Source organism: Alligator mississippiensis, chromosome 2, assembly GCF_030867095.1.
Source record: "Alligator mississippiensis isolate rAllMis1 chromosome 2, rAllMis1, whole genome shotgun sequence".
Classification (NCBI taxonomy): domain Eukaryota; kingdom Metazoa; phylum Chordata; order Crocodylia; family Alligatoridae; genus Alligator; species Alligator mississippiensis.
The window spans coordinates 298,488,823-298,511,027 of NC_081825.1; the positions used below are offsets into that span (position 1 = coordinate 298,488,823).

Here is a 22,205-nt window from a genome sequence, read left to right on the forward strand (position 1 = left end):
CACTAAATGGGATATATGCTGTACCCGTCAGTAAGAATAAAAGTGGTGCCGGACCCACATGCAAGGTTCAACCCCAGCAGCCAGGGTTAAAAGCCAGGATATTATTGCTGGACAAGTTCCACTCAAATACCTATCGACTGCCATTGGAGATCACCTCTAACCCTTGAAGTACTAGGAGTCGGAGAAAGGGAGGGAGCAGTAAGGAAAAAGCCCTTTAATTCACGTTTTTTTCTTTCCATTACAGGCTTTTGATCTCTTCCCTAATTTCCTATCAGTTGCTTTAGCACAACCGCACCTTTCCCCAGGTCATTCAATCTCTACTTAATTATCTTAACTTGCGTTGCAACCTACTCTGCAGTTGGAGAAACAGATGTAGATGAAACATGGGCCTTTGAGGGCCAGTTTCCATCTTATGCAACCATGTACATTAATGGCAGGGTTTTTTTGCGATCTTCACTTGACTTCACGGAGCCCTGATTAGAATTGTGAATAATCCTCCCCTAATTGTAACTAGTTCTAATGATCTGCGACTGCAGTATGTTTACAGTGGATCGCACAGCGTTTCTCCGATTGCTTGAATTACGTCTACCAAAATCACCCAGTACAACTAGCATCTGCTGAAGCGTTTTTGGATGAGACATCAGATTTAGTGTAGCAGAGAGATGTCTCCTCTAGAGAACATCCTGAAATGGACTCAAATGGGAGCCAGACACATGAGCACAGCTGCTCCAGAGATCTGGGAATCACAGCAGAGTCAAGTTATTTAAACATCACTTTGTTGGACAACTATCCATCCCTATTTCTCTATTTTCTGCCCTTTCACTGTCAATACTGGTCTCTCAAAGTCTGTCGCTTTGGAAGATCAGCTGTAGTTAAATGGAAGAGCAGCATTTCTCACCATGAGAGCAAACTCAAACTCCTGCACATGGAGGAATCGTTCCAAAAGCATTTACAGTCCCTTTTCTCGTGGTCTTCCTACACAAAGTACTAACTCAAGCTTGGGTAAGAGCAGCTAAGGTCAATCATCCTGCCACCGGGATAAATCTGCCAGCTGTAGAGTCTGTTTGAAAACAGAATAAAGCCAGGGCTGCCTTACCTGTTTGGTCTTCTCCAGTTCCTGTTTAAGGAGGTGATTTTCCTGTTCTAGCGTATGGGTTTGAACTTTGACTTTAGACAGCTCTGCCTCCAAGGAAGATACCAAAGCTGATGACTGAAGACAGGCAACATAAAAGGAAGAGATACAGGATTACATGGGAGCAACCCAGAGAGAGTTTGTCAAGCTGTGCTGGGTTCATACTAAAACTGTTGGATCTAGCAACAGAAACATTCAGATTGCCAAGCAAGGAAACCAGGCACTCGACACTCCTAGGTGAAGCATGAATTTAAGGTGAAGCATGTTCTTCCATCTATTTTAATCCTCCTTTTAAAAAAAATGCCAGACAAGAATTTCTTTGGCTCATTTTCCCTCCATCTCCACTTTCATGTACAAACCCATCTGCAAATGGGACTCGAAAGGATCAGTTTAGAAAGACCATACGCAGATCGAGTAGTTGTAGACTTGATCGGCAAAAGCACACAAAAGTCCACTGTAGAAATTCAATAGCTTAATCATACCTTAACTTTACAGTTTTCCAGTTCCTCTTTCAGCTTAGATCTCTCCCTTTCCCATTCCTCCAAAGTACATTTCCCCGCTTCCTTCTCCTTCTGCTTGAGCATCCTTGCCAGCCGCTGATTCAGATCCTGCACATCCACTTGGTTTTTGGAATTTTTTTGCCTTAATTCTGCACTTTCAAACTCCAGCTGCTGGTTCCTGGCTTTCATATCCAACACCTGAGGAAAACCAGGAAGTATCAGAAATAACTAAATAGTTTTATACCAAACTGGTTTAGGACCACTTTCTTCCATGCTAATCAAATGGCTCCCGTCAAGGTTTTCATTTGTAATTTGATGGCATGACTGTTATCCAACTCATCTCAGTAATATACACATGTACTTGCTCGCTATAGACTATTTCACTTCTTTATTCCTTTGGTGCATTCATTTTAGATCAAGCAGTACCAGGCTACAAAGCAGTGTTTCCACTGGCAGTGCATGCATTATGTCTTCAAATATCCAAAGGGCAATAGCAGAGAGGATGAAGAAGGTCTTTTCTCCATGGCCACAGAAGACAGAACTAGGAGCAATGGCCTCAAGCTGCAGCAGAGGAAATGTAGGTGGGAGATCAGGAGGTACTTTCTGACTATGAGGGCGGTCAGGCACTAGAACGGGCTGCCTAGAGAAGTTGTAAACTAGCTATCCCTGAAAATTTTCAAGAGCTGGTTGGACAGACACTTGGCTGGGATGGTTTAATTGGGATGATCTCGCCTTGAGCAAAGGGCTGGACTAGATGACCTCATGTGGTCCCTTCCAGCCCTTTCTTTTGATCTTATGGTCGTATGTCAGCTTTGCAAAACTATTCAGAACATTTCTCATATGCAGCTTGATGTATAGCAATATGGTTACAGGTGCTTCAGCACTGCTCCTAGACCAAGATGAACTAGTAAGTGGCCAGTCTTAGGCACACGGACAAGATACACCACTGGGTGGTGGAGAGCTGCCCACAAGGGAGACAAAGAAAAGAATTAAGTGCTTCCCATTTGGAAACCTCTTCTGGCTCAACATAGTCAAGGCCTTTAAAGGTCTGAGAGCTAATACGAGGTTGTTATGCCCAAGGGGGAAACTGGAGAGAAACCTCACACCAACACCAAACAGCAAACAAGAACCTATGGCCATTTTAGATCAGTCTTTGAACTTTTAGATGCATCAGGATGATTCGCCTGCATGTGTGTGACAAAAGGAGAGAAACTCCCTTATGCAATGAAGGTCTTTCCAGAAAAGAAACCTCAGCTTTCATACCTGTTTCTTCAGGTTATCCGCCATCTTCTGCACAGCCACTTTCTCTTTTCTCTCGGCTTCTATTTTTTGCCTGAAAACACGGACATTGAACAAAAGCGCAGTTAGCACCAAGTTGCTGGTTAATGCGTTTCCGTAAGACTGCTTTGGTTTATACCATCTAACCATTAAAAATGGCCTTTGCTGAAAAAAAAAATTACTCTCAAGAGGCATAAAGGCAGAGGGCAGCTGCATGGTTAGTAGCTCTCCTTCTCTCTTTCCTAAGGGACTTAGGGATCAGTTCCTAACCCCACGTGCCACTTTCCAAAAAGACTATGACAGTCTACACAGACTATTACAAGTCTGATGGGGGAAAAGAGCTTGCAGTGTAGCCACATGAAAATGCTATTCTTCCTCCAACCCCCTACATGCTTCCTCATTTAAAATGCTTTCAGGCACAAAGATTTTAGCACATCAAAAGGGTGCAGTTACACATGTGCTTTAATGCGCATTAGCCTATTTTAATGTGCATTGAAGCATCACGAAAACCTATGTTCTTTAGCTAATGTGCATTAAGATGGGCTAATGTGCATTTTTCTAGTACCTCACAATGGAGGTACTAGATTTAATGTGCATTGCCTAAAGCAAATTAATTGAATGTGTAGACATGCCCAAAGCCAGCAGAAAGCAGGTAGATATAGTTGCCAACTAATGTGAGCAGATGGTTGGAGGCAAAGCACTAAATCCGTGTAGTACATGGGAAGGCAAAGAGGGTGTGGATAAAGTGTTATTCCCCAAGTCCCAGAATACATGAACTAGGGGGCACCCACTGAAATAATCAGAGTGCAAGGTTTATAATAAGCAAGTAGTCCTTTTTTTAAAATACAGCGTGTAGTTACTTGTAGAACTGGCTGCTGCAGAAGGTTGTAAAGGTTCAAAAAAAGATTGGACAAACACATGGCAGACAGGTCTGCTGGAAACTGGTAAACCATTGGAGAGGTCTCCTCCGACATCCCTAAAACAATGACGGACAGTGCTAGGGAGGAGGACTCTAGATACGCCCTATCATAAACTCTCCTTTCTAAAGCATGTACTACTGCAAAACAGACGATAGACTCTGCTACTCAGACTTTTAGGCAAACCTTGTCTAACGAGAGAGATTTTCCTAGGTAGGGATGAGCAGAAGCAGCAAAGGCAGGTCCGAGTACACGCAGCAGCTTAGGAAACCTCCGCTGTCCAGACTGGATTGTAAATGCAGGTGGATAAAAGTCGCATTTAAATTCCAACAAGCAAAAGATTTCGGGGACAGTCTTTTTACATCCCTTGGCCACAAAAGGGGGCAAATTTTCTGTCTGCCTTACAACGCACATCAAACCAGGAAACACATGCAGTATTCACCACTCTGAATCCTTACCACATTTCTTCTCGAGATCCACTCAGTTCTCTTAATTTGAGGTGAGAAACACTACCTTCTTCGTTCAATAGTGCTATTTCATTCTTCAGAAGAGCGTTTTCTTCTCTGAGCTTCTCAGCGTCACATCTACCGTGTAGAGACAAGACAGGCATCAGAAAACCATGCTCTTGTACCCGCTCCTTCCCTCATTACAGTCTCAAATCACTCGTGACCATAAAAACCACAGAGTGACCTGTGATAACTATTACAGGGATGGGATTTCGTTCTCTTTTATATAAATACTCCTCAAGCATCACATTTCAGAGCAGCACATAGGTGCTTTTTGAGTTGTACGTATAAATGGAGTAAAATACAAACTTGAACTTGAAATCATATTTCAGTGCAAATTACTCCAATTCAGTAAAAAGCTCAGTGCATAACTGTGGGTTATATAGAGCATTTTGTTTTCAAATTACTTTACAAATAACAAGTTTAAACAGCTTGAAAACTATTGTTATGTAGCATTTTGCAGTGTAATATAGTAGAACAGCTCTTTTAGGAATAGCAATTCAGTAAGAGGAATACCAGCAAAGGAAGCAGCAAAATTAGACGTGCCTTTGCAGTTTTAGATAAGTACTCTTTAAAAAAAATAAAATACGATAAATACCTAGAGGTGTAATACTGGAAAGGACCACTACTGGCTTCCCATAAGAAATGTCAGAGTTAGGATCAATTTGTATAGTTTGAGATTAGGTAAAAAGCAGCACTTACTGAAACAAAAATGCATATAATTTATGGCATGTTGTGTCTGACTTGTGCTATTCACCATATCATACACTTAATGGATGCCAAATGATTTAAGTGGCCTTATTCCGAGAAAAATTATTATGATTTTCCTGCGCTAACTGACGTTTAAGAAAACTGCGGCTCCGTTAGCATCTCGGATCACGTTCAATACCGACGCAGAACTAAGACACAAGAGGCGGAGGGCTGAAGAGACATTAGTATGCAAATTAAAGAGCTCTCTGGAAAAGTTCCCGTACTTTCACATCAAAAAAAGTTGGTTAGGTTCAACGTGGAAGCTATTCTGCAGGAAGAAACGCATTGAAAAGTGAGCAAGTAGTTGAGCAATCACCTTGCTTTCCCACTACCCATTGCAGAACAGTTGCAACCTACCGCATTCGCCCAGCATTCAAATTTCCCAACTTTCCTAGTCCAGGTTAAAGTCGTTTGCTCACTGCTAACTAGCATCATCACTAATTAGCATGAAGTTGTTTGCTTGCTACTAATTAGCATCCAAGGAGCTGTCGTCTAGTCAAGGTTAATCTACTTGTTAATGTGACAGAAGCACACGGGAGTCAGTAGCGGTTACGTACGGGTCAGTGAAAGGCGAGCGGGTTAGTTTTCTAAGCGCGGCGAGCAGGCGGGTTAGATCTCCGAGGCTCCACAAAGACGTCCTACGAGACGGCTTGGAAGTGTACGTTACCTCAGGAGCTCCACTTTTTGCTGCATGTTGCTGCACGTGCTTTGCAAGTCGTGGATGGCTGAATTCAACTCCTCTTTGCCGCCTTGAGCCCGCGTGTCTTTTTCCTGCACCAAGGCGGCCACTCTCTCTCTCAGTTTTTTATTCAGCTCTTGCAGTTCCCTCTTCTCCGCCGCCATCTCCTTCGAGGCGCTTTCGCACTGCCCGTGCTGGTCTTGCAGCACGTGAAGCCTTGCAGTCAGGGCGTCCAGTTTTCCGAGCGTGCACTGCAGTCCGAGGTTCTCGCTGCACACGTCCATTTTTTCCTGCGCATCTGCCATTTCTTTGAGCTTTTCTAGGAGCTGTGTTTTTTCCTGCCGGAGTTTCACAATTTCTTGGCTACTTTCTTCCAGCCTGTGCTGCAGGCTCGTGAGCCTAGGTACGTACCCTTCCAGTTGACTATTTTTTTCAATTAACTGTCTCATCTCGGATTTCAGGGCCTGGTTTTCCAGCTGGATTTCTTCTTGCGATGCCAGGAGTTTCAGCTGCGCCACTGATCTTTCTTCTAGCTCTTCCGTCTTGTCCCTAGGCCAAGGTACTAGATGTTTCAGTTCTCCATGCTCTCTTTTCGCGGCTCCATATACCTTCTCATGCTGGAGAGGAGCTTCGGTTCCTTCCTCAGCCTGCCGCCTTGACACGTCAGAACAAAGCCCTGCACTTCTTGCGGCCAGGTCGGTATTTTCCTGAAGACAGTCGCTCTCTCCTTGATCATCTTCATACATCTTCAACTTGGGAACGGTCTCCAGGACCTTCTCAAGCTGTGTCTGCTTCCTTTGCAGCACGGCGATTTTGGAAGCCAGATCTTGCTTCTTGTTGGCAGCTTGACTACATTCTGCTTCCAAGCCCACCACGCGCTCCTGCAGCTGACAAATCTTCCTTTTAAGAGCGTGGTTTTCCCCTCTGGTTTCTTCATACGTCTGCTCGAGGCCGGAGTGAACCTCAATCATTTCTTCCAGTTGCTTTGTTTTCACCTCCAACAACAGAAGCGGGTTCCAGTCTGATCCCTTGTCCATCTTGTTCCAGCCATCTCGCAGGTCGTCCAGACTGCTGGCATTGCTCCCCTCTGGACCCATCTCATCTTGCAGCTTGGGTTCTTCAATCTCAGCATCTACTTGGTCACGACGCGGCGGCTGCACCCGCTCTTGCTCCAGCGTTTGTAACCTCTGCCGCAGCTTGGCAAGGTCAGAGGCCATTTTCACGTTCTCTTTCACTGCCTGCTCATGCACTTTTTGAAGGGTTATAAGAACATTTGCGTCTTCCTCCAGCAGCTGCATGTCAGAGAGTGCAGAAACTTTGTCCTTTATTGCTGCATATTTGTTTGCCAAGGTGCTGTAGTCATTTTGCAGCCTGGAGAAGTTAAGTGCTTCCTGCTTCAATCCCTTTACTTTTTCTTGAAGACCCGAGATCTCCAAACTCAGCTCTGCCCTCTCTCTTTCAGCCCGATCGTGCATCTCTTTGTTCACGCCCTCGAAAGCCTGAAGTTTGGAATTCAGTTCTCGTCGCTCTTGCTCATATTCAGTCTCAAGTTGTTTGAGCTTTCTATTTTCCTCCATCATAAATGCATGCTCTTCTTTGTCTCGTAGCTCTCTTTCATAGTCGCTTTGAAGCTGCCGTATCTTATTATTCCACTTGCTCTCTTGTTCTTTCGAAGCATTTCTCAGATCTTCCAGCTCCTTTTCAAGCTGCTGCTTCTCGCACACCAACTTGTTCACCTGGTCCTTGAGTTGCTTCTCCAGGAGCTCTCTCTCCTGGGTTAGCGCAGAAGAGGCAGCCTTTTCTTTCTCCAGGGCTGCCTTCAGTTGTTCTTGGGCTTCAGCAGATTCCTGGACTATCTCATCCTTTTCAAATTCCCACTGGGATTTCTCTTCACAGTGCTGTTCCCTGAGTTCACGCAACTCTTGCTGGTAGCGCTCGTCGAGCTTTTGCATTGTTTCTTCATACTTGTTCGCAAGCATTTGTCGGTCGACAGAAAACTGGGTTTCTGTACGAGACATTCTTCTATTATACTCGGTCTCTGTTTTTTCCCTAAACACGGTCAACATAACACATTACTCCCAACTGAGAAAGATTAAAATGTCCGTTTTCAAACTATTCAATAAAACCATTGGAATTGATATATTTAACCAACTTTTAGCCTGACCCATTCAACCACTGTTCTTGCTTCTGTCAGCCAGAGTTAAATTCAAGATACAGTCTACTGGGACTCGTACATCTAATTGCTTTAAAAGCAATAATTCACGGAGCATCCTTCGAGGGGGCCTTTTATACAAATAAAAATTAAGCCCCAATCCTGCACATGGATTCATGGGAGTGGACCCCACGGTGGCATTTCGCATGACGACAGGCGTCTATCGTCATGGAGCAGATTGCAGAATGACAGCCTTGGGTCTCGAGCTGGAGAGCTGAACACATTTCTTTGTAATGCTCTAAATGCACAAAGGCTGTGCAGCAAGGGGCACCGAATACACTCCACCACTTAACTGTGCCCCTATAAGTCCTACTAACAAGTGTGATTTTTTTTATTTATTTTTTTAAAATCTACAGCGTTACTCATAGAGAATTAAAATCAATACAACTGAATACCCCGTCCAAAATAAAACTAGAAGCAAAATCCAAGAGCTACCATACTACAAAAAAGTCACAGCTTGACAGGCCCTCTACCTGGGATCTCTTGGGTGTACATGCACAATCTTTTACAGGAGCAGGGCGTTGGCTGCCGTGGTGCCCCTGCTCTACCTGTGGCAGGTTCGGGTGTTATGTCTTGTGTTGGTAGTTTTATTAAGAGGTTAGATTATAGATCTGTATGGCCTGGTTTGCATAGGAAGGATCCTGATTCAGGCAGAGGTTGGACTAGATGTGACCTCTAGAGATCCCTCCCAGCCTGACTTCTTGCACGTTCTAGAAATTGGGAGTATTAAAGTCAAAGGAGATTAAAGAGCAGGAATATTTTCTGCACTAGCCTTGCCTCTGTGACCCACTAGGCACTCATCCCACATAGCCACGAGTAACAGCATGAGCTTCTTTATTCTATTCTCACCTTTCCTCTTGGAGCTCCTGCCTGTGCCTTTCCAGAAGCTCTTGCCGCAGCTCCTCCTTGTCCATCACGTGCTGCTCCATCAGCCCTTTCAGCTGCTCGTGGAAGTTTTGCTCCAGCTCCCCTTTCTCTTCTTGCAGCGTCTGCACCAGAACTTGCATCTTCTCCTCTAGCCAAGCACCGTTCTGAATCAGCTCCTCCCGCTCCTGGCTGAAGCTCTCTTTCACCTGCTCCATTTTAACTCGCAGGTCTTCTTCATGGTCCAGCGCCAGTTTTTGGAGATTAGCCTTTTCCTCCTCAAAGGTCATCTGCAATTGGTTTCTCTCTTCATGGTGTTGACGGACAGTCCTTTCCTGTTCCTCCTTGAGCGTCGCTGCCTCTCCCTTGAGTTCTACGATTTGGTTTTTAAGGCCACTTACTTGGTTTTCCAGCATTTGAATCTCTTCCTTGTATTTCCTCCTCATGTCTTCTTGCTCTTTTTCACAATGAGTCTTGGTCTCATCTAGCTGCCTTTCATAATGGCTCATCTGTGTTAAAAAGAAAGTTGCAAGGATCTGTTTTCTCTTTAGCAAGAGTGACACCCTCACTTACACATTAATGCCTTCAATGCAAAGTAGTCACTGTGACTTTTTTTATTTACACACCAATAAAATCCCTGTTTCTTTGTTGCACACATTTGTGAAAGTGGAGGCATTGTGTAGGAGCTTAATTTGCTCTTGCAAGCCAGGAAGGATGGGTCTACACCAAAGTTTGAGGGCTAACTTTTACTCAGATTGGTCATTTTTTCCCCAGTTGTCTTTCAGTCAAGCTTTTTATCACGGATCCTCCAAGAAATTCGAAACAAATGAGATCATCTCTCCTAGGAAAAATCCCTGAACCCTGGAGCTTACTGCTATGACTTCCCTCCCACCAAACCTGTATCACAAACTGGAGGTTGTCAGTTTTGACAGATTATAAACTGGTGAGGCCTGAGACTTGCATTCCTCCATTGCCATATCCAACAATAGGGGCAGGAGGGAGGATAGTGCTGGGTTTTAGACTGCCGTGGGACAGGCCACACTGGATTAGGGTCAGGCTGCTTAAGTTACCGATACAGCCTTCCACCAGTTTTTCAAGCTAACCACTGCTCTAAGCAGCAAGAGGGAACTGACTGATTTGGGACAACCACTTGGCAGTTCTAACACGGGTAACTCCATCCTTCAGCAGACACATTACTATTTTTCACTAGTGGGTAATGTTACAGACTGTGAGGCTACATCACTGGTTGGTGATGCTACCAGACCGTGATGCTACAGCCTCCTGCAATGATGAGTACGGCACGTGCGATACAAGTCTGGAGGGAGCAGAGCAGGTAGAAGCAGCCTCAACTCTGACCTGGGGGTTGCAGATTAAATGGGAGGAAGAAAAAAGAGCAACTGAGCCCTGGTAAAGGCTACCTTGCTCCCAGCAGCGCCAGGAAGGGGGTACAGCATCCTCAAGCTTTATTTTTAAATGAAAATAGCTTACTGCATCTTCAAGCTCTTGCTTCAAGTGATGTAGATCCCTGTGGTGCTGCTCCTTCATTTGTTCAATGACCAGTTCTGCTTCTATGCTCATGTTTAATGGATTACAATCCTCTGAGCCCAGTCCTGTAAAAGAAAGGGTGTATTCTTGAGACCCTGCATTTCTGGATTTTTGAAACACCCCACCTCATCTACTTCCCTAGGAGATCAGATTTCTGCCCCGGCTCCAGTGATCCCAGCTACTCACGGCGATTAGCACTTTCAAATGTTAATTATAGCTTTAATACTTATAAAAGCAGTCACTAACAGGACTGCACAATACTTCCTTGGTACTAAGTATGGAACAGAGGACCACTTCCTGGAGTCTCAGCTCCCAAGAGAGCAGGTTTGGAAGGAGAAGGCAGACGTAGTGGAAAGGTACCACGAAGGTCACCTCTACAGTCTACCTCTCCTGCAGTCAACTGACATGGGCTTCAGTCTACAGAATAAGTCCTCTGGCTTCATAGCCTTGCATCCACTGAAACTGTAGTGTGCTGCCTGAAGGCAGTGCAGCTATGAGCTCTCCAAAGGTAAAGCGGATGCCTCCGCGACAACTTCTTGTCTCCAGAGTTTACTTTGCCACTGGAGCATTTTGTCCAAGATGTATGGGTGGATTCAGCCATGGTGCAGTGCAGCTGCACTGAGCCAGAAAACTGGCCCATCATCTGCCTGGTCTCACGATATATGCCTGGAAGGATGACTTACTCCAGACTTTGCATGCCTGAAACCTAGTGACTTCACACAACTCCCTTTCAGTCTGTCCCATCACTAAAACATACAGATACTACTGGATGGGAAGGTTTTCAGGTCCTTCTGGCTGTGACTTTAGACATGGCAAAATAAGCTGTTCCAAGACAAACACACATGAAATATCCTTTACCTTGGTCTGGTTCAACACTGCTTTTAGCATCCAACTCCTCAGAGAGCGAGCTTTTCAGAGAAGGCCTGAAGACTTTCTCTTGAGTGCGGTACTCTTCTAACTCAGACTGGAGCTCGTCAATCCGGTCTTGCAATTCCTGGTAAAAACATACCACGGTGAAGATGACCACTTCACCAGGACAGAAATAAGCCATACATACACGCACAAATGACAGGACACTCTGGAGCAGATTGTTCTGACATCAAGACCGACCATGTCTTAGAGAAGTGGTAGTCATTCACCCATCTGCAAACTTATAGACATTGCTCAGAGTTGCTTGTGATGCTGCCGCTTGGATGGGTGTTGAAACAAAACCTTCTTGATACTGGTCACCTACACTTTGATCATGAAACGTGCCACATTGCAAGACAATATTATGTGGTTTCCTCAGAGACATTGGGTGTTGGCTACAACCAAGGTTGGGGATTTCAACTGAGCTGTACTGATGCTCCTGCTGGGACTTAAAGCAGGACCTTCCTGCCCAAGAGGGTCTTGCTCCTCTGCTCAGGGTCAGACTGATGCCACATTTGGGGTCAGGAAGGAATTTTACCCCATGGTCAAATTAGCATGGACTGGGATGGGTTTTGCCTTCCTCCATAGCAGGGCAGGGGAGGGTGCAGCCTCTGTCTAGCATCTCTTGAGCGTATATTAACAGCCTGTTACAGAAGCAGGACTTTGGCTGCTGTGGTTCCCCTGCTTTATCTGTGGCAGGTTCAGGTGCGATGTCTTGGGTTGCATCAGGGCTGATGGCCATTTTATGAAGAATGATGTTTATGGATTGTATAGGATGGTCTGGATAGGGATAATCTTGCCTCAGGCAGGGGGTTGGACTAGATGACCCAGGGAGGTTTCTTCCAGCCCCACTTCTCTCTGATCCTAAGCTCCTGTAAGTATGACCAGGCTTTTGGTTCTCTCTAGAAACTGTCAAAAAGATGCTCATCAATATTACACTGGCTGGAAAATTGGCTCCGGGGTCGGACCCAGAGGGTAGTAATTGATGGAAGTCACTCATCGTGGTGTCCTGTGACCAGTGGGGTCCCCCAAGGCTCTGTCCTTGGACCCATACTGTTCAACATCTTCATTAATGATGTGGACACTGGAGTCAGAAGCGGACTGGCCAAGTTCGCCGATGACACCAAACTTTGGGGCAAAGCATCCACACCAGAAGACAGGCGGATGATCCAGGCTGACCTGGACAGGCTCAGCAAGTGGGCGGACGAGAATCTGATGGTGTTCAACGCCGATAAATGCAAGGTTCTCCACCTTGGGAAGAAAAACCCGCAGCATCCTTATAGGCTCGGCAGTGCTATGTTGGCTAGCACTATGGAAGAAAGAGACTTGGGGGTCATCATTGACCACAAGATGAACATGAGCCTGCAATGCGATGCTGCGGCTAGTAAAGTGACCAGAACACTGGCTTGCATCCATAGATGCTTCTCAAGCAAATCCCGGGACGTCATTCTCCCCCTGTACTCGGCCTTGGTGAGGCCGCAGCTGGAGTACTGCGTCCAGTTTGGGGCTCCACAATTCAAAAAGGATGTGGAGAAGCTTGAGAGAGTCCAGAGAAGAGCCACGCGCATGATCAGAGGTCAGGGAAGCAGACCCTACGATGACAGGCTGAGAGCCCTGGGGCTCTTTAGCCTGGAAAAGCGCAGGCTCAGGGGTGATCTGGTGGCCACCTACAAGTTTATCAGGGGTGACCACCAGTATCTGGGGGAACGTTTGTTCACCAGAGCGCCCCAAGGGATGACGAGGTCGAATGGTCACAAACTACTACAAGATCGTTTCAGGCTGGACATAAGGAAGAATTTCTTTACTGTCTGAGCCCCCAAGGTCTGGAACAGCCTGCCACCAGAGGTGGTTCAAGCGCCTTCATTGAACACCTTCAAGAGCAAACTGGATGCTTATCTTGCTGGGATCCTATGACCCCAGCTGACTTCCTGCCCTTTGGGCGGGGGGCTGGACTCGATGATCTTCCGAGGTCCCTTCCAGCCCTAATGTCTATGAAATCTATTACCGATGGTGGTGGTGATGCAGCATAACATTGAACTGCAATCCAACTCATTTCAAAAGGGCACCCAACAGCTAGCAGATTCCTCTGTGACAGACTGGGGGAGGATGAAGGGCTGGCAAATGCAGACAGCCCTGCACCCATCCCTAATCACCTCTCAGGATACGTCATCCTCTTGGGCACGGTTATGTCCCTGAGTAACCACCTGCCGACACCTCAGAGAAGCATTTTGGGTCACAAGGCTTGGCTTAGTCCCAGATCATTATTGCTTATGTTATAAAACAGCCATCGTGTTAATCCCTGCTAAAGAATCCTATAAGAACGGGGTATGAAACGGAGAACCAAGCTAGTTTGCCAGGAGGACCAGAAGCTCTTAGTTGAATAGATGGGTAAGGATGGTGAAATTGGGGGCAGCCTTCCCTTCCAACTTGTACTTACTCTGCACTGTTGCTCATACTCCATTTTCATTTGAACCAGTCTCTCCTCCTGAAGGAAGAACTCCGCGGTGCTGGGATCAAGATCGCCAAACTGCAACAGAGCAGGACAACAATCCAGGTAAGTCTTCTATGAATAACCTTACCTCCAATATCACAGCCCGGCTTCGACCCCCAAGTCTGACTGTCAGGCTATGGGGTGGCTTATTTGCCTTTTTGTCAGAGGGCGCAGAACAATTTTGCGTTGAAAAAAGACCAGAACCATTTCCTTGGCAATGGGAGAATTGCTATTTCACAGAGTCACGGGGTTATTTCACACCTAATTTCCTGGCTTAGCTCCCTGTGAGTTGCTTTTTATTTTTGGTAAATACCTAATGTAACTATAAAAAGCAGCATAATGAGGCAACTTTTCCTTGAACTAGGAAGCATTTATTGGACTAAAGGCAGATTCCCCCTGTTATACCCTTTCAGGATATTGGCACAAACTTGTCAAGTGACAGCTGAGGGAATGACAATTCTCAAATGACTGCAGTCAGCTACAGCAACCCCGTGCCAAACCCTTCGTCCCAAATTTCAGCTAAGATTTCGTGTCACATCATTAATTTAAGGCAGGATCCAGACAGGTACATCTCTGTGAATCTTCTCCTGCGATAAAGAACCGTAGAAAAATCAGCCCTGCAAAGCGCACACCTGGCTCCCCTGTGACTCGAAAAAACGGCTGGCCCACTTTCAGACGCTGTGCTAAATATTAAATCAGAATCTGAATCATCAGTAATTTTCATAAATTAGAGCTCAGCCGCAGCTGTTAATGCAATCTAAGGAAGCTGCATGATTCAGCAACCTCGTTTAATCAAGTTTCGTTGGTTGGTTGCCGCGAGGGGCGCGTGCTACTAGTTGAACCGCCGTCTCGACAGGAACGGTTTCTCTGGCATCGCGAAGTCAGTTCAGATACATCGGGGAAGGACCAGGATTCACCTTCTCTGCAAGGACGTTCTCCAAGTTCCTCTGCAGCTTGCTCGTCAGGCTCTCGCACTCGGCCAGCTTCTCCCCAGTTTCCAACAGCTCGCTCTCCAACCGTCCATTTTCCTGAAAGAGAAAAAAAAAAACTTGACGGCTCCGTGTTTTCACTTTCCAAAGAGCAATTCCTCCAGAAGTCACCCCTGGTGATAGGCAAGGAAGCGGTATATTCTGCCTGGAAGCCCAAGTGGATGGCGACCCTCATTAATATACATAGGTAGCTATAATTCGTTTTATCCAGCCCAACGGGGAGCTCTAATTCGTTTCATCCAGCCCAATGCACACCAGAAGTTATTCTCTCACCAGGCAGCCTCGCATGCCTGTCCCCCTTGAACTTACGTGTGCCTGAAACTGCGACCAACTGTGGCCAGCGCTTTGTTACCTTCAGGGCCAGGGTGAGCCGGTCCCGGAGGTAGTTCTCTTCTGTTTTCAGCTTCTCCATTTCCTGCTCCAACTCCACACGCTGCTTACCAGCCTGCTGCAAAATCTGCTCCCGCTCTCTCCGGAGTTCGTTCTTTAAAGCTGCAACGCGCTCTTTGTACTCCTCATCCAGCTTCCTGCGCAAGCACGCAGAGGAGAAAAGCTTTTAAAAGGAGCCAATAATTAAGGAGGAAGCTTAGTAGCGACAGGTTGGGAGCAGCCGGCTCTTAGAGCAACACGCTTTCCCTGCTCCGTGGTGGGGCGAGTGGGGAGCAGGGGGATTAATGCAGTTCATTGCAAAGCAGCCGCGTGTGTTGTGCATCCTGAATGACTGTACTGAGCAATCGCGCAGTCTTTGCTTTGCAGAGACACCATTTATAGGGGGAATCTGATTCTCTCCTCACACATCTCCATTTGAGAATTCAACTCAAAATTAAAGTTAATTTTACAATCCCCCATCCTGCCAGGTGCCAATTAGCCAGGGAGATAAAACAGGAGAACAAGCACCGGAGCCATGCCAATGCAAGGATGAGACACCAGAACCGAGGAGGGAAGCATCCAGTTGAAACCAGTTTGCAGAGAGCTCAGGAAGTGTCCAGGACCAGCGGAAGGTGATGCTTTGTAAGGGGGAATAAGGGACAATCTTTAGCCTAGCATCATGCACAATTCAGCCTGAAGATGGGTTTAAGCAATTTTTTTAATTGGTCCAGCCACACACACACGCTCCCCCCCACACACCCTTCCTTTGCAAAGTAATGACCTCATTGTTACTGGTTACAACCGCTATTGTACACCTGTAAAGAGCAAGTCGGACGCGCTGTAGTTAACCGTGCCCTGCAAGCCCTCCCCGTGACTGGTGCCCCAGGCCGGCTGGAGCCCGTACCTGAGGTTGTATTCATTCCTCCGTTCAATCGCGGCATGGTGGTCATCCACTTCTGAGGCCATTAGAGATTTCAGCCTCTCTGCTTTCTCCAAGTCTGACCGCAGCTTCTCCTTCTCTCTGACCACCTGGTCAACTCGCTCCCTGCAAGACAGGGTGATTGCTTTGGATGATACGACTGTTCCTGGCTCCCAGCCCTCCCATGGGGGACATCCCTCCTGCCTTCACCTTGGTGGTGGATCCAACCATCTTGCACCATCCATCTCCTTCCTTAATTCCCCAGTGAGCCACTCCTCCCCTCCACGTGGCAGGTGGGGCAGCGAGCGTGCTCAAGTGCTTTTCTGCCGCAGCCTGCTCAAACCTCGCCGACTAGGACCGATCAGCTTAGGAAGCATTCGGTCATCCACATGGCCAACTCACCTTCTGCCCCATTTCCTTGCCATTTTGTCGTACCCACACCCTAAACGCTTGGCGAGGGAGCTTTTCTTCCTGGAGGGCACTAGATTAAAAATCTCTTCCAGCACATCTCACCACCCACAAAGGCAACACAGTGAAAACCGAGTCAAGTGGCAGATTTATATCACTATATTTTCCTGGCATGAAAAACCCTGCATGACAGAATGGGAGGATAGCTACAAGACACTAGCATGAGAGAAGTTATGGATGTTGAACACAAAACACAGGCGGAAACGTGTCAAAACTCACCACCCTCAGAGCTGGAGCGGTCACACTGGCGTGCTCTGTGGGCATTAAACTGCTGCCTCCCTGGAGCAGGGAAGTCTTGTGTGTTAAATATGAGCAGGGGTGTAGGTTGTAGCTGTGTTGGCATAGGCAGACAAGGTTATTTGGGTAGATGTGATATCATTTATTAGTCCCACTCAAATAGTTGAAAGAAATTCTGCTTTGCAAGCTTTTGGGCACAAACACCCTTCATTAGGCTGAGGATGTGAGCATCTGCAGCTGATCATTCATCCATGAAGAGCACCCATCCACGGTCAACTGCAAATGCTTCCTCAGCCTGACGAAGGGTGTTTGTGCCTGCAAGCTTGCAAAGAAGAATTTGTTCCAACTATTTGAGTTGGTCTAATAAGAGAGATCACATCTACCCAAAGAACTCAAGTATAAGCACACCTTCATGGAAAGTCTTGGTTTCCATCTTCGTATGTCAGCTCTTGCAACACCCAAACTAATGAGGAATTTAAGTCTGCGCTGACAAAGAATCCTAGAGCGCTATCCCTTCACACGAGCACTATGCATCCATATGAGATTTCCAACCCTTGCTGGAGAGATGTACTCTGAATTTGATTCAGCAAAATTAGCTACACACCTACTCGACCAAATATCTGGGGGCGGGGAAGGAAGACGAATGGTCTTTCCAACTTACAGTAAATGCCTGATCTCTGTTTTGAAGCTGGCCAGCGCTGCCTGGTAGATCCCATTCTTAGTAATCAAAAGCTCGTTTTCCAGAGCCAAAGTGAGCTCTGTCAGGTTAACCTTTCCATCCAAGCTGAAATCCAAGGCCTGTAAAGACAACAACACATGAGAACAGGACAGACATCACTTCGGCAGCAAAAGAACAAGAAAGAAAGGATGCTAGGAGAACCCAGAAGCATCCTCCCCTCGCTAGTGAACCTATTCCAAATGGCTTCTCTACAATGGCACCAATACCTTCCTTAAAATCCCTCACACAACTGAATCGTTGCTGCAGCGGGAAGAAGGGGACAAGGGTGAGATGTCTCATGAGACCCACAGGGAGTGGGGTGCATGTTACTAACCAACATGGCAGGTGAACAGGGGGGTTGTTCGCTGTGGATCTACACTGTGTTGCAACAGTTTTAACATTTAAAGGCCGCAAGGTGTATGCCTAGAAGTGATCTTCCCAAATGCAAGAATAAGTGTTTCAATAAAACCATTAGAGTTAGGTTAACTTGAGTGTGAGCTATTAATTTAAAAAAAAATTGTTTCTCTTTTACAGCAAAGGTGTCACCTTCTTTTAGGGCACAAACCACCATCTGCAACTCCTTGATTACAACCATGCTATCTGCCTCTGCAAGTATTACACTTGCAATTTAGGCTCAAGCAAATTCCAGTCTGCAAAAATCTTCAGACATTACTTTAGCCTTTGAGTGCTGTAACTACAGCATTGATTATATGAACTAAAAGCCGTCTATTGGCAGCTATCTCCAGCGTCCATGAGAAGTGCCAAGAATAAAAATGCAGGAAGTCTTCCTTTAAGCTTGTCCACTCCCTAGACAGGGAGTCTGGAAAGCAAGAGTCCAGACATCTGCTTTGCAATGTATGTGACCAGTGTTGCCCTCAGACTATGAAACCTGAATGGAGGTGCCAGGTTTTCCAATCCTACCTTCTGTTTTGGGATTTGCAACCATTTAGGCTATTGGCCTGCTTTTAAATATTTGCTTTTGCAAATTCAAGTATTTGGACACCTCAAGAACCTGGACCACCCAACTTCAGGCATGGCAGAAACCTCTGCTTTTTCCTTCCTTCCACTGCTCAGTGTACGAGAGTTGCATTTCTCTAAAGTCTCAGGAAGTTACCATGGAGATCCAGCATCCCTGCTGTTGCTCACATCGAGTAGTTTTAAGTTAAAAATAGAGAGGCAGGAAAAACACGCAGAATTAAAAAAAAAAAAATGCCACGCAGGTGGCCAGGGACCTATCAAGTTACCTTCAGGATTTCGTGGCTGTTTTCAATCCCCTCTTCATGCCACGTGTCAAGTATCCGCTCAACACATGCATAGCCCATGCCATCGTCCAGGCTGGAGAAAACTCGAAACCCAATTGTGCTGGTCATGGCTGAGGGGGTCGTGGTGCGTCTCCCACTCTCATCAAAGGACTGGGAGGAGAGAGGAAGAGATGAGATTCTGCAAAAGATTGGACAGATCTCCCTTCCTCTTCCCGCAGCCGCCACTAACTCCTATTCACATTGAGCACAGAGTTTTCCTACTGACCGGGCTCTAAATCAAACCAGAAGCAGTACTCATTATAGCCTACTCCCTTCTGACCTGTGACTTTCTTACTTCCTGCTAGGGTGTTGCATTGCCTTTCCTCCAGAGAACACACTTTGTTTTGCAGCAAGAGAATGTCTTTGGATACCTGTACACACCATGTGTTTAAATCCTCATTAAATTAAATAGGTTTATAAAATTTAAACGTGTTTGTTTTGGAGCGCTGCATCTGTGTTTACACGCACTAGGTTTTCAAACAAATTAAGCCTTGGAGCATCGCGTCTGTGTTTACACACACAAGGTTTTCAAACAAATTAAGCTGGGTCCCTGGCTGGCACCACAGGAAAGCAGGGTGGTCTAGTGCTGCCCACTCTGGCCCAGGGCCCTCATTCACCCTGTGCCCATGCCTTGCCATGCAGCTGTGAAAACAGGGAGCTGGCACCCCACACAAGAAAAAAAAAAAGAGGAAGCAATTCAAAAGCAAAACCAATTCAAAGGGGTGGACTACAAAAAACTTGCGGTGCCATCTGGTGGACAAAGAGGCTAATTACACGCCTTCGAGTGCCTTTGTGTGTTTGCACACATCAAATCCATGGACGCGAAGCTTTAATTCTCAGCGAGGCAAACTCAACTAAGTCTCAAGAGTTTTAGTTTAATGCACAAGAAAGACTTTTAAAGCATCGTAAAATCCCGCTCATGCAAACAGACATGCATTTGCAGTGTGTACATGAGCCCTTTAGCTCTAAGTTGCAGCTCTTGTCCCTAAACCTAAAACAAGTGGGACATCTATTCTGGGAACGCTCAGGCAGAAGCATTCAGATGAGAGGCAGCCTGTCTGCAGTGGGAAAAAAGCCACCCAGAGCCCCACATTCAGCACCCACCAAACTTCTTGGGAAGGCACCTATTATTTAAGGAGCTTTGAGTAATGCTCCTTGTTTAATGTGCTGTCACAGAATCCAGGGAGAGACAGTGAAATGCTATCAGCAGTCAGGCAGACAGCGTGCCTGACCAATGCAGTGTTAAAATGACAAACCCCAATTAAAAAACCAATCTAACAATCATCTATTTCCTCAACCTTGGAAAATTAATACCGTTAAGTTCTGCAGTTCAATCTCACGAACCCATTTCCCAGAGATGTACTATTCCGTGTTTCTCACCTGCATGGACAGGTGCCTCTTCAGTTGTCTATAGGGGGTAGATGCTGATGGTGTGAGTGATTTTCCATTTTTAAATAAGCCATAGAAGAAGTCTTCCACGCTCATTGTGCCATCTTGCTCAAGATTATGGAATACTTCTTCGAGCACCTGAAAGCCATGGTATCCAGTCATACCTTTTACATCCATCTCAGAGCCACAACAATAGTGGTATATAGTTGTAACACTTTTAGCGTAACAGAAACATGGTTCTGCCAGGTAAAGGCTAGTCTTCACTTAAACGATCAAACACAATATCACCCAAGAGTCTGTATCGAGCCACAAATGCCAGGATGACAATTATTGCTGAGAAAGCAAATCCCAAATATGCCAAGCATGCTCGACTGAAATCCGTCTACTCGATCACTTCTCCCCTGTAACTCTCACATGCCTTCGCCCCGCTCTTAGCATCATTTAAGAACGCCGCCGTCTTGAAGGGAGCATAATAAAAGAAATACCTATTGAAAGACATTTCTTCCATTATTGCTCCCAAGGCCTCGTTGTTACGAGGCTCTCAGAACAACTGATGTTGCAATAAAAGTGCCGAAACCTCATCAGCCAGCAGCAGGACTGAACAAATTGAAAGATGGTGCCAAATTAAAATTAAACCCCATTTAGCAAACAGATTGCCCTGAGGTAGTAAAGCATTGTAGTTATTGCATCTGAAGGTGTTTGGATTCTAATTTCATTTTCATCAGGTTGTTTGCATGATGCTTCAGCTTGACCGCGGAAGAGTCTCAAGCAGCCTCTTTTCTGGCTTTTCCACATTAATGGGATGCTGCCAAATCATCTCATTCCTTCAAAAACCAGGCTACGTGAAACAAAATGATTTGTTTCAGGATTTACAAAACCCAGTTCTTGCGAGACCAACTGAAACCAACATGAACGTTCCTTTAAAACACTCAGGTTGGAAGGACTTTTGGTATCTTGGTGGGCCACAAATGCTGCCCCGGGGCATTTGCCAGTAGAGTCCAAAGCAAATGTCTACTGATGCCTTGGTAAATGCTTTGCTTCCTAAAAAGGAGGGTTACGACTGCAGCAGTCAGTCTCACCTTTACCGTTTGCTTCCTATCTAAAAAAAAAAATCACAGCTTTGGACTCATTTTAATGGAGAAACCATCACTATAGCTTTATTTAGGACTCTCACTACCTTTTTATAAAGCCAACAGTGGGTAGTTCACCCATGTCAAGCTCATTAGGAAGCCATCAGCTGGGTCTCAATGGCCAGCTGTCAATCAACGCTCCCTTTTTAGGGTGCGTCAGTACAGACGCGCCGATTAGCGGAGATATCCCGAGACAGCCCTGCGTGGCTAGCTCCAGAACCAGCACCAGGATAGCCATATCTGGCCAGGGCTGAGCCTGGACTAAGCAGCCATACTTGGGTATCATAGGTAGACTGTTCTGTGCCAGATGGACATAGCCTTAGAATTTATCATTACATTTGCTATAAGCATTATGGTAAACCATATGCTCAGAGAAGCATTAGACATTTTCCTAGTGACAGTAAGGATGCAAGAAGCCTCCCACCTCATGCCTGCCTCCCTCGGAAAGCAAACACCCACCTCGGTATCCACGTTCTGCAGCAGATATTGCTCACAAATAGAGACCAGCTTCTTCCTGTTCAGGTGACCATCCCTGGTGATGCCGAGGTGCTCACAAACCTCTTGCAGCTTTTCTTCTATCCAGTCTTGGGTGGGCGAAGACACGTTTTGTGAAGCGTTCAAGTCGTCTGGATTCCAAAACCTTAACTGGCCTGAAATAAGCACAGTCAGACTTTAATGAATAAGGGGATCAAAAGACAGGAATATACATTTCAAATTACTCTGGGGCACCTTAACCCAACTAGCTAATAGATTTGCTCAAATCTACCTTCCTGAGGGCTTTGGAGTCATGCCCATAGACACAGTATCTGAGCACTTATTTTCCAGACCAGGTCTCTAGTAGTATTCACAGGAAAAGCTACATGATTGCTATGCTCCATCCTACTCGGGGCAAGCCCAGGGGG

At 46.0% G+C, this 22,205-nt stretch overlaps 1 protein-coding gene across 7 annotated transcripts in view; it reads right to left on the bottom strand.

The window, feature by feature from the left end:
• NIN (ninein) overlaps positions 1 to 22,205 on the bottom strand; it is a 93,561-nt gene that overhangs the window by 31,033 nt on the left and 40,323 nt on the right. For 6 of the 7 annotated variants that reach the window (XM_059723389.1, XM_019494080.2, XM_014595141.3 and 3 more), the window contains exons 6-21: positions 21,763 to 21,953; positions 20,165 to 20,311; positions 18,728 to 18,895; positions 17,427 to 17,563; positions 16,046 to 16,186; positions 15,125 to 15,299; positions 14,701 to 14,811; positions 13,730 to 13,819; positions 11,242 to 11,377; positions 10,327 to 10,448; positions 8,824 to 9,347; positions 5,751 to 7,811; positions 4,286 to 4,411; positions 2,896 to 2,965; positions 1,615 to 1,830; positions 1,097 to 1,210 (exon numbers count right to left, since the gene is read on the bottom strand). In XM_059723389.1, coding sequence (XP_059579372.1) covers positions 1,097 to 1,210; positions 1,615 to 1,830; positions 2,896 to 2,965; positions 4,286 to 4,411; positions 5,751 to 7,811; positions 8,824 to 9,347; positions 10,327 to 10,448; positions 11,242 to 11,377; positions 13,730 to 13,819; positions 14,701 to 14,811; positions 15,125 to 15,299; positions 16,046 to 16,186; positions 17,427 to 17,563; positions 18,728 to 18,895; positions 20,165 to 20,311; positions 21,763 to 21,953 — 4,529 coding nt within the window. The remainder of the gene's footprint in view (positions 1 to 1,096; positions 1,211 to 1,614; positions 1,831 to 2,895; positions 2,966 to 4,285; positions 4,412 to 5,750; positions 7,812 to 8,823; positions 9,348 to 10,326; positions 10,449 to 11,241; positions 11,378 to 13,729; positions 13,820 to 14,700; positions 14,812 to 15,124; positions 15,300 to 16,045; positions 16,187 to 17,426; positions 17,564 to 18,727; positions 18,896 to 20,164; positions 20,312 to 21,762; positions 21,954 to 22,205) is intronic. The other variant, XM_014595142.3, reaches the window with a different exon arrangement.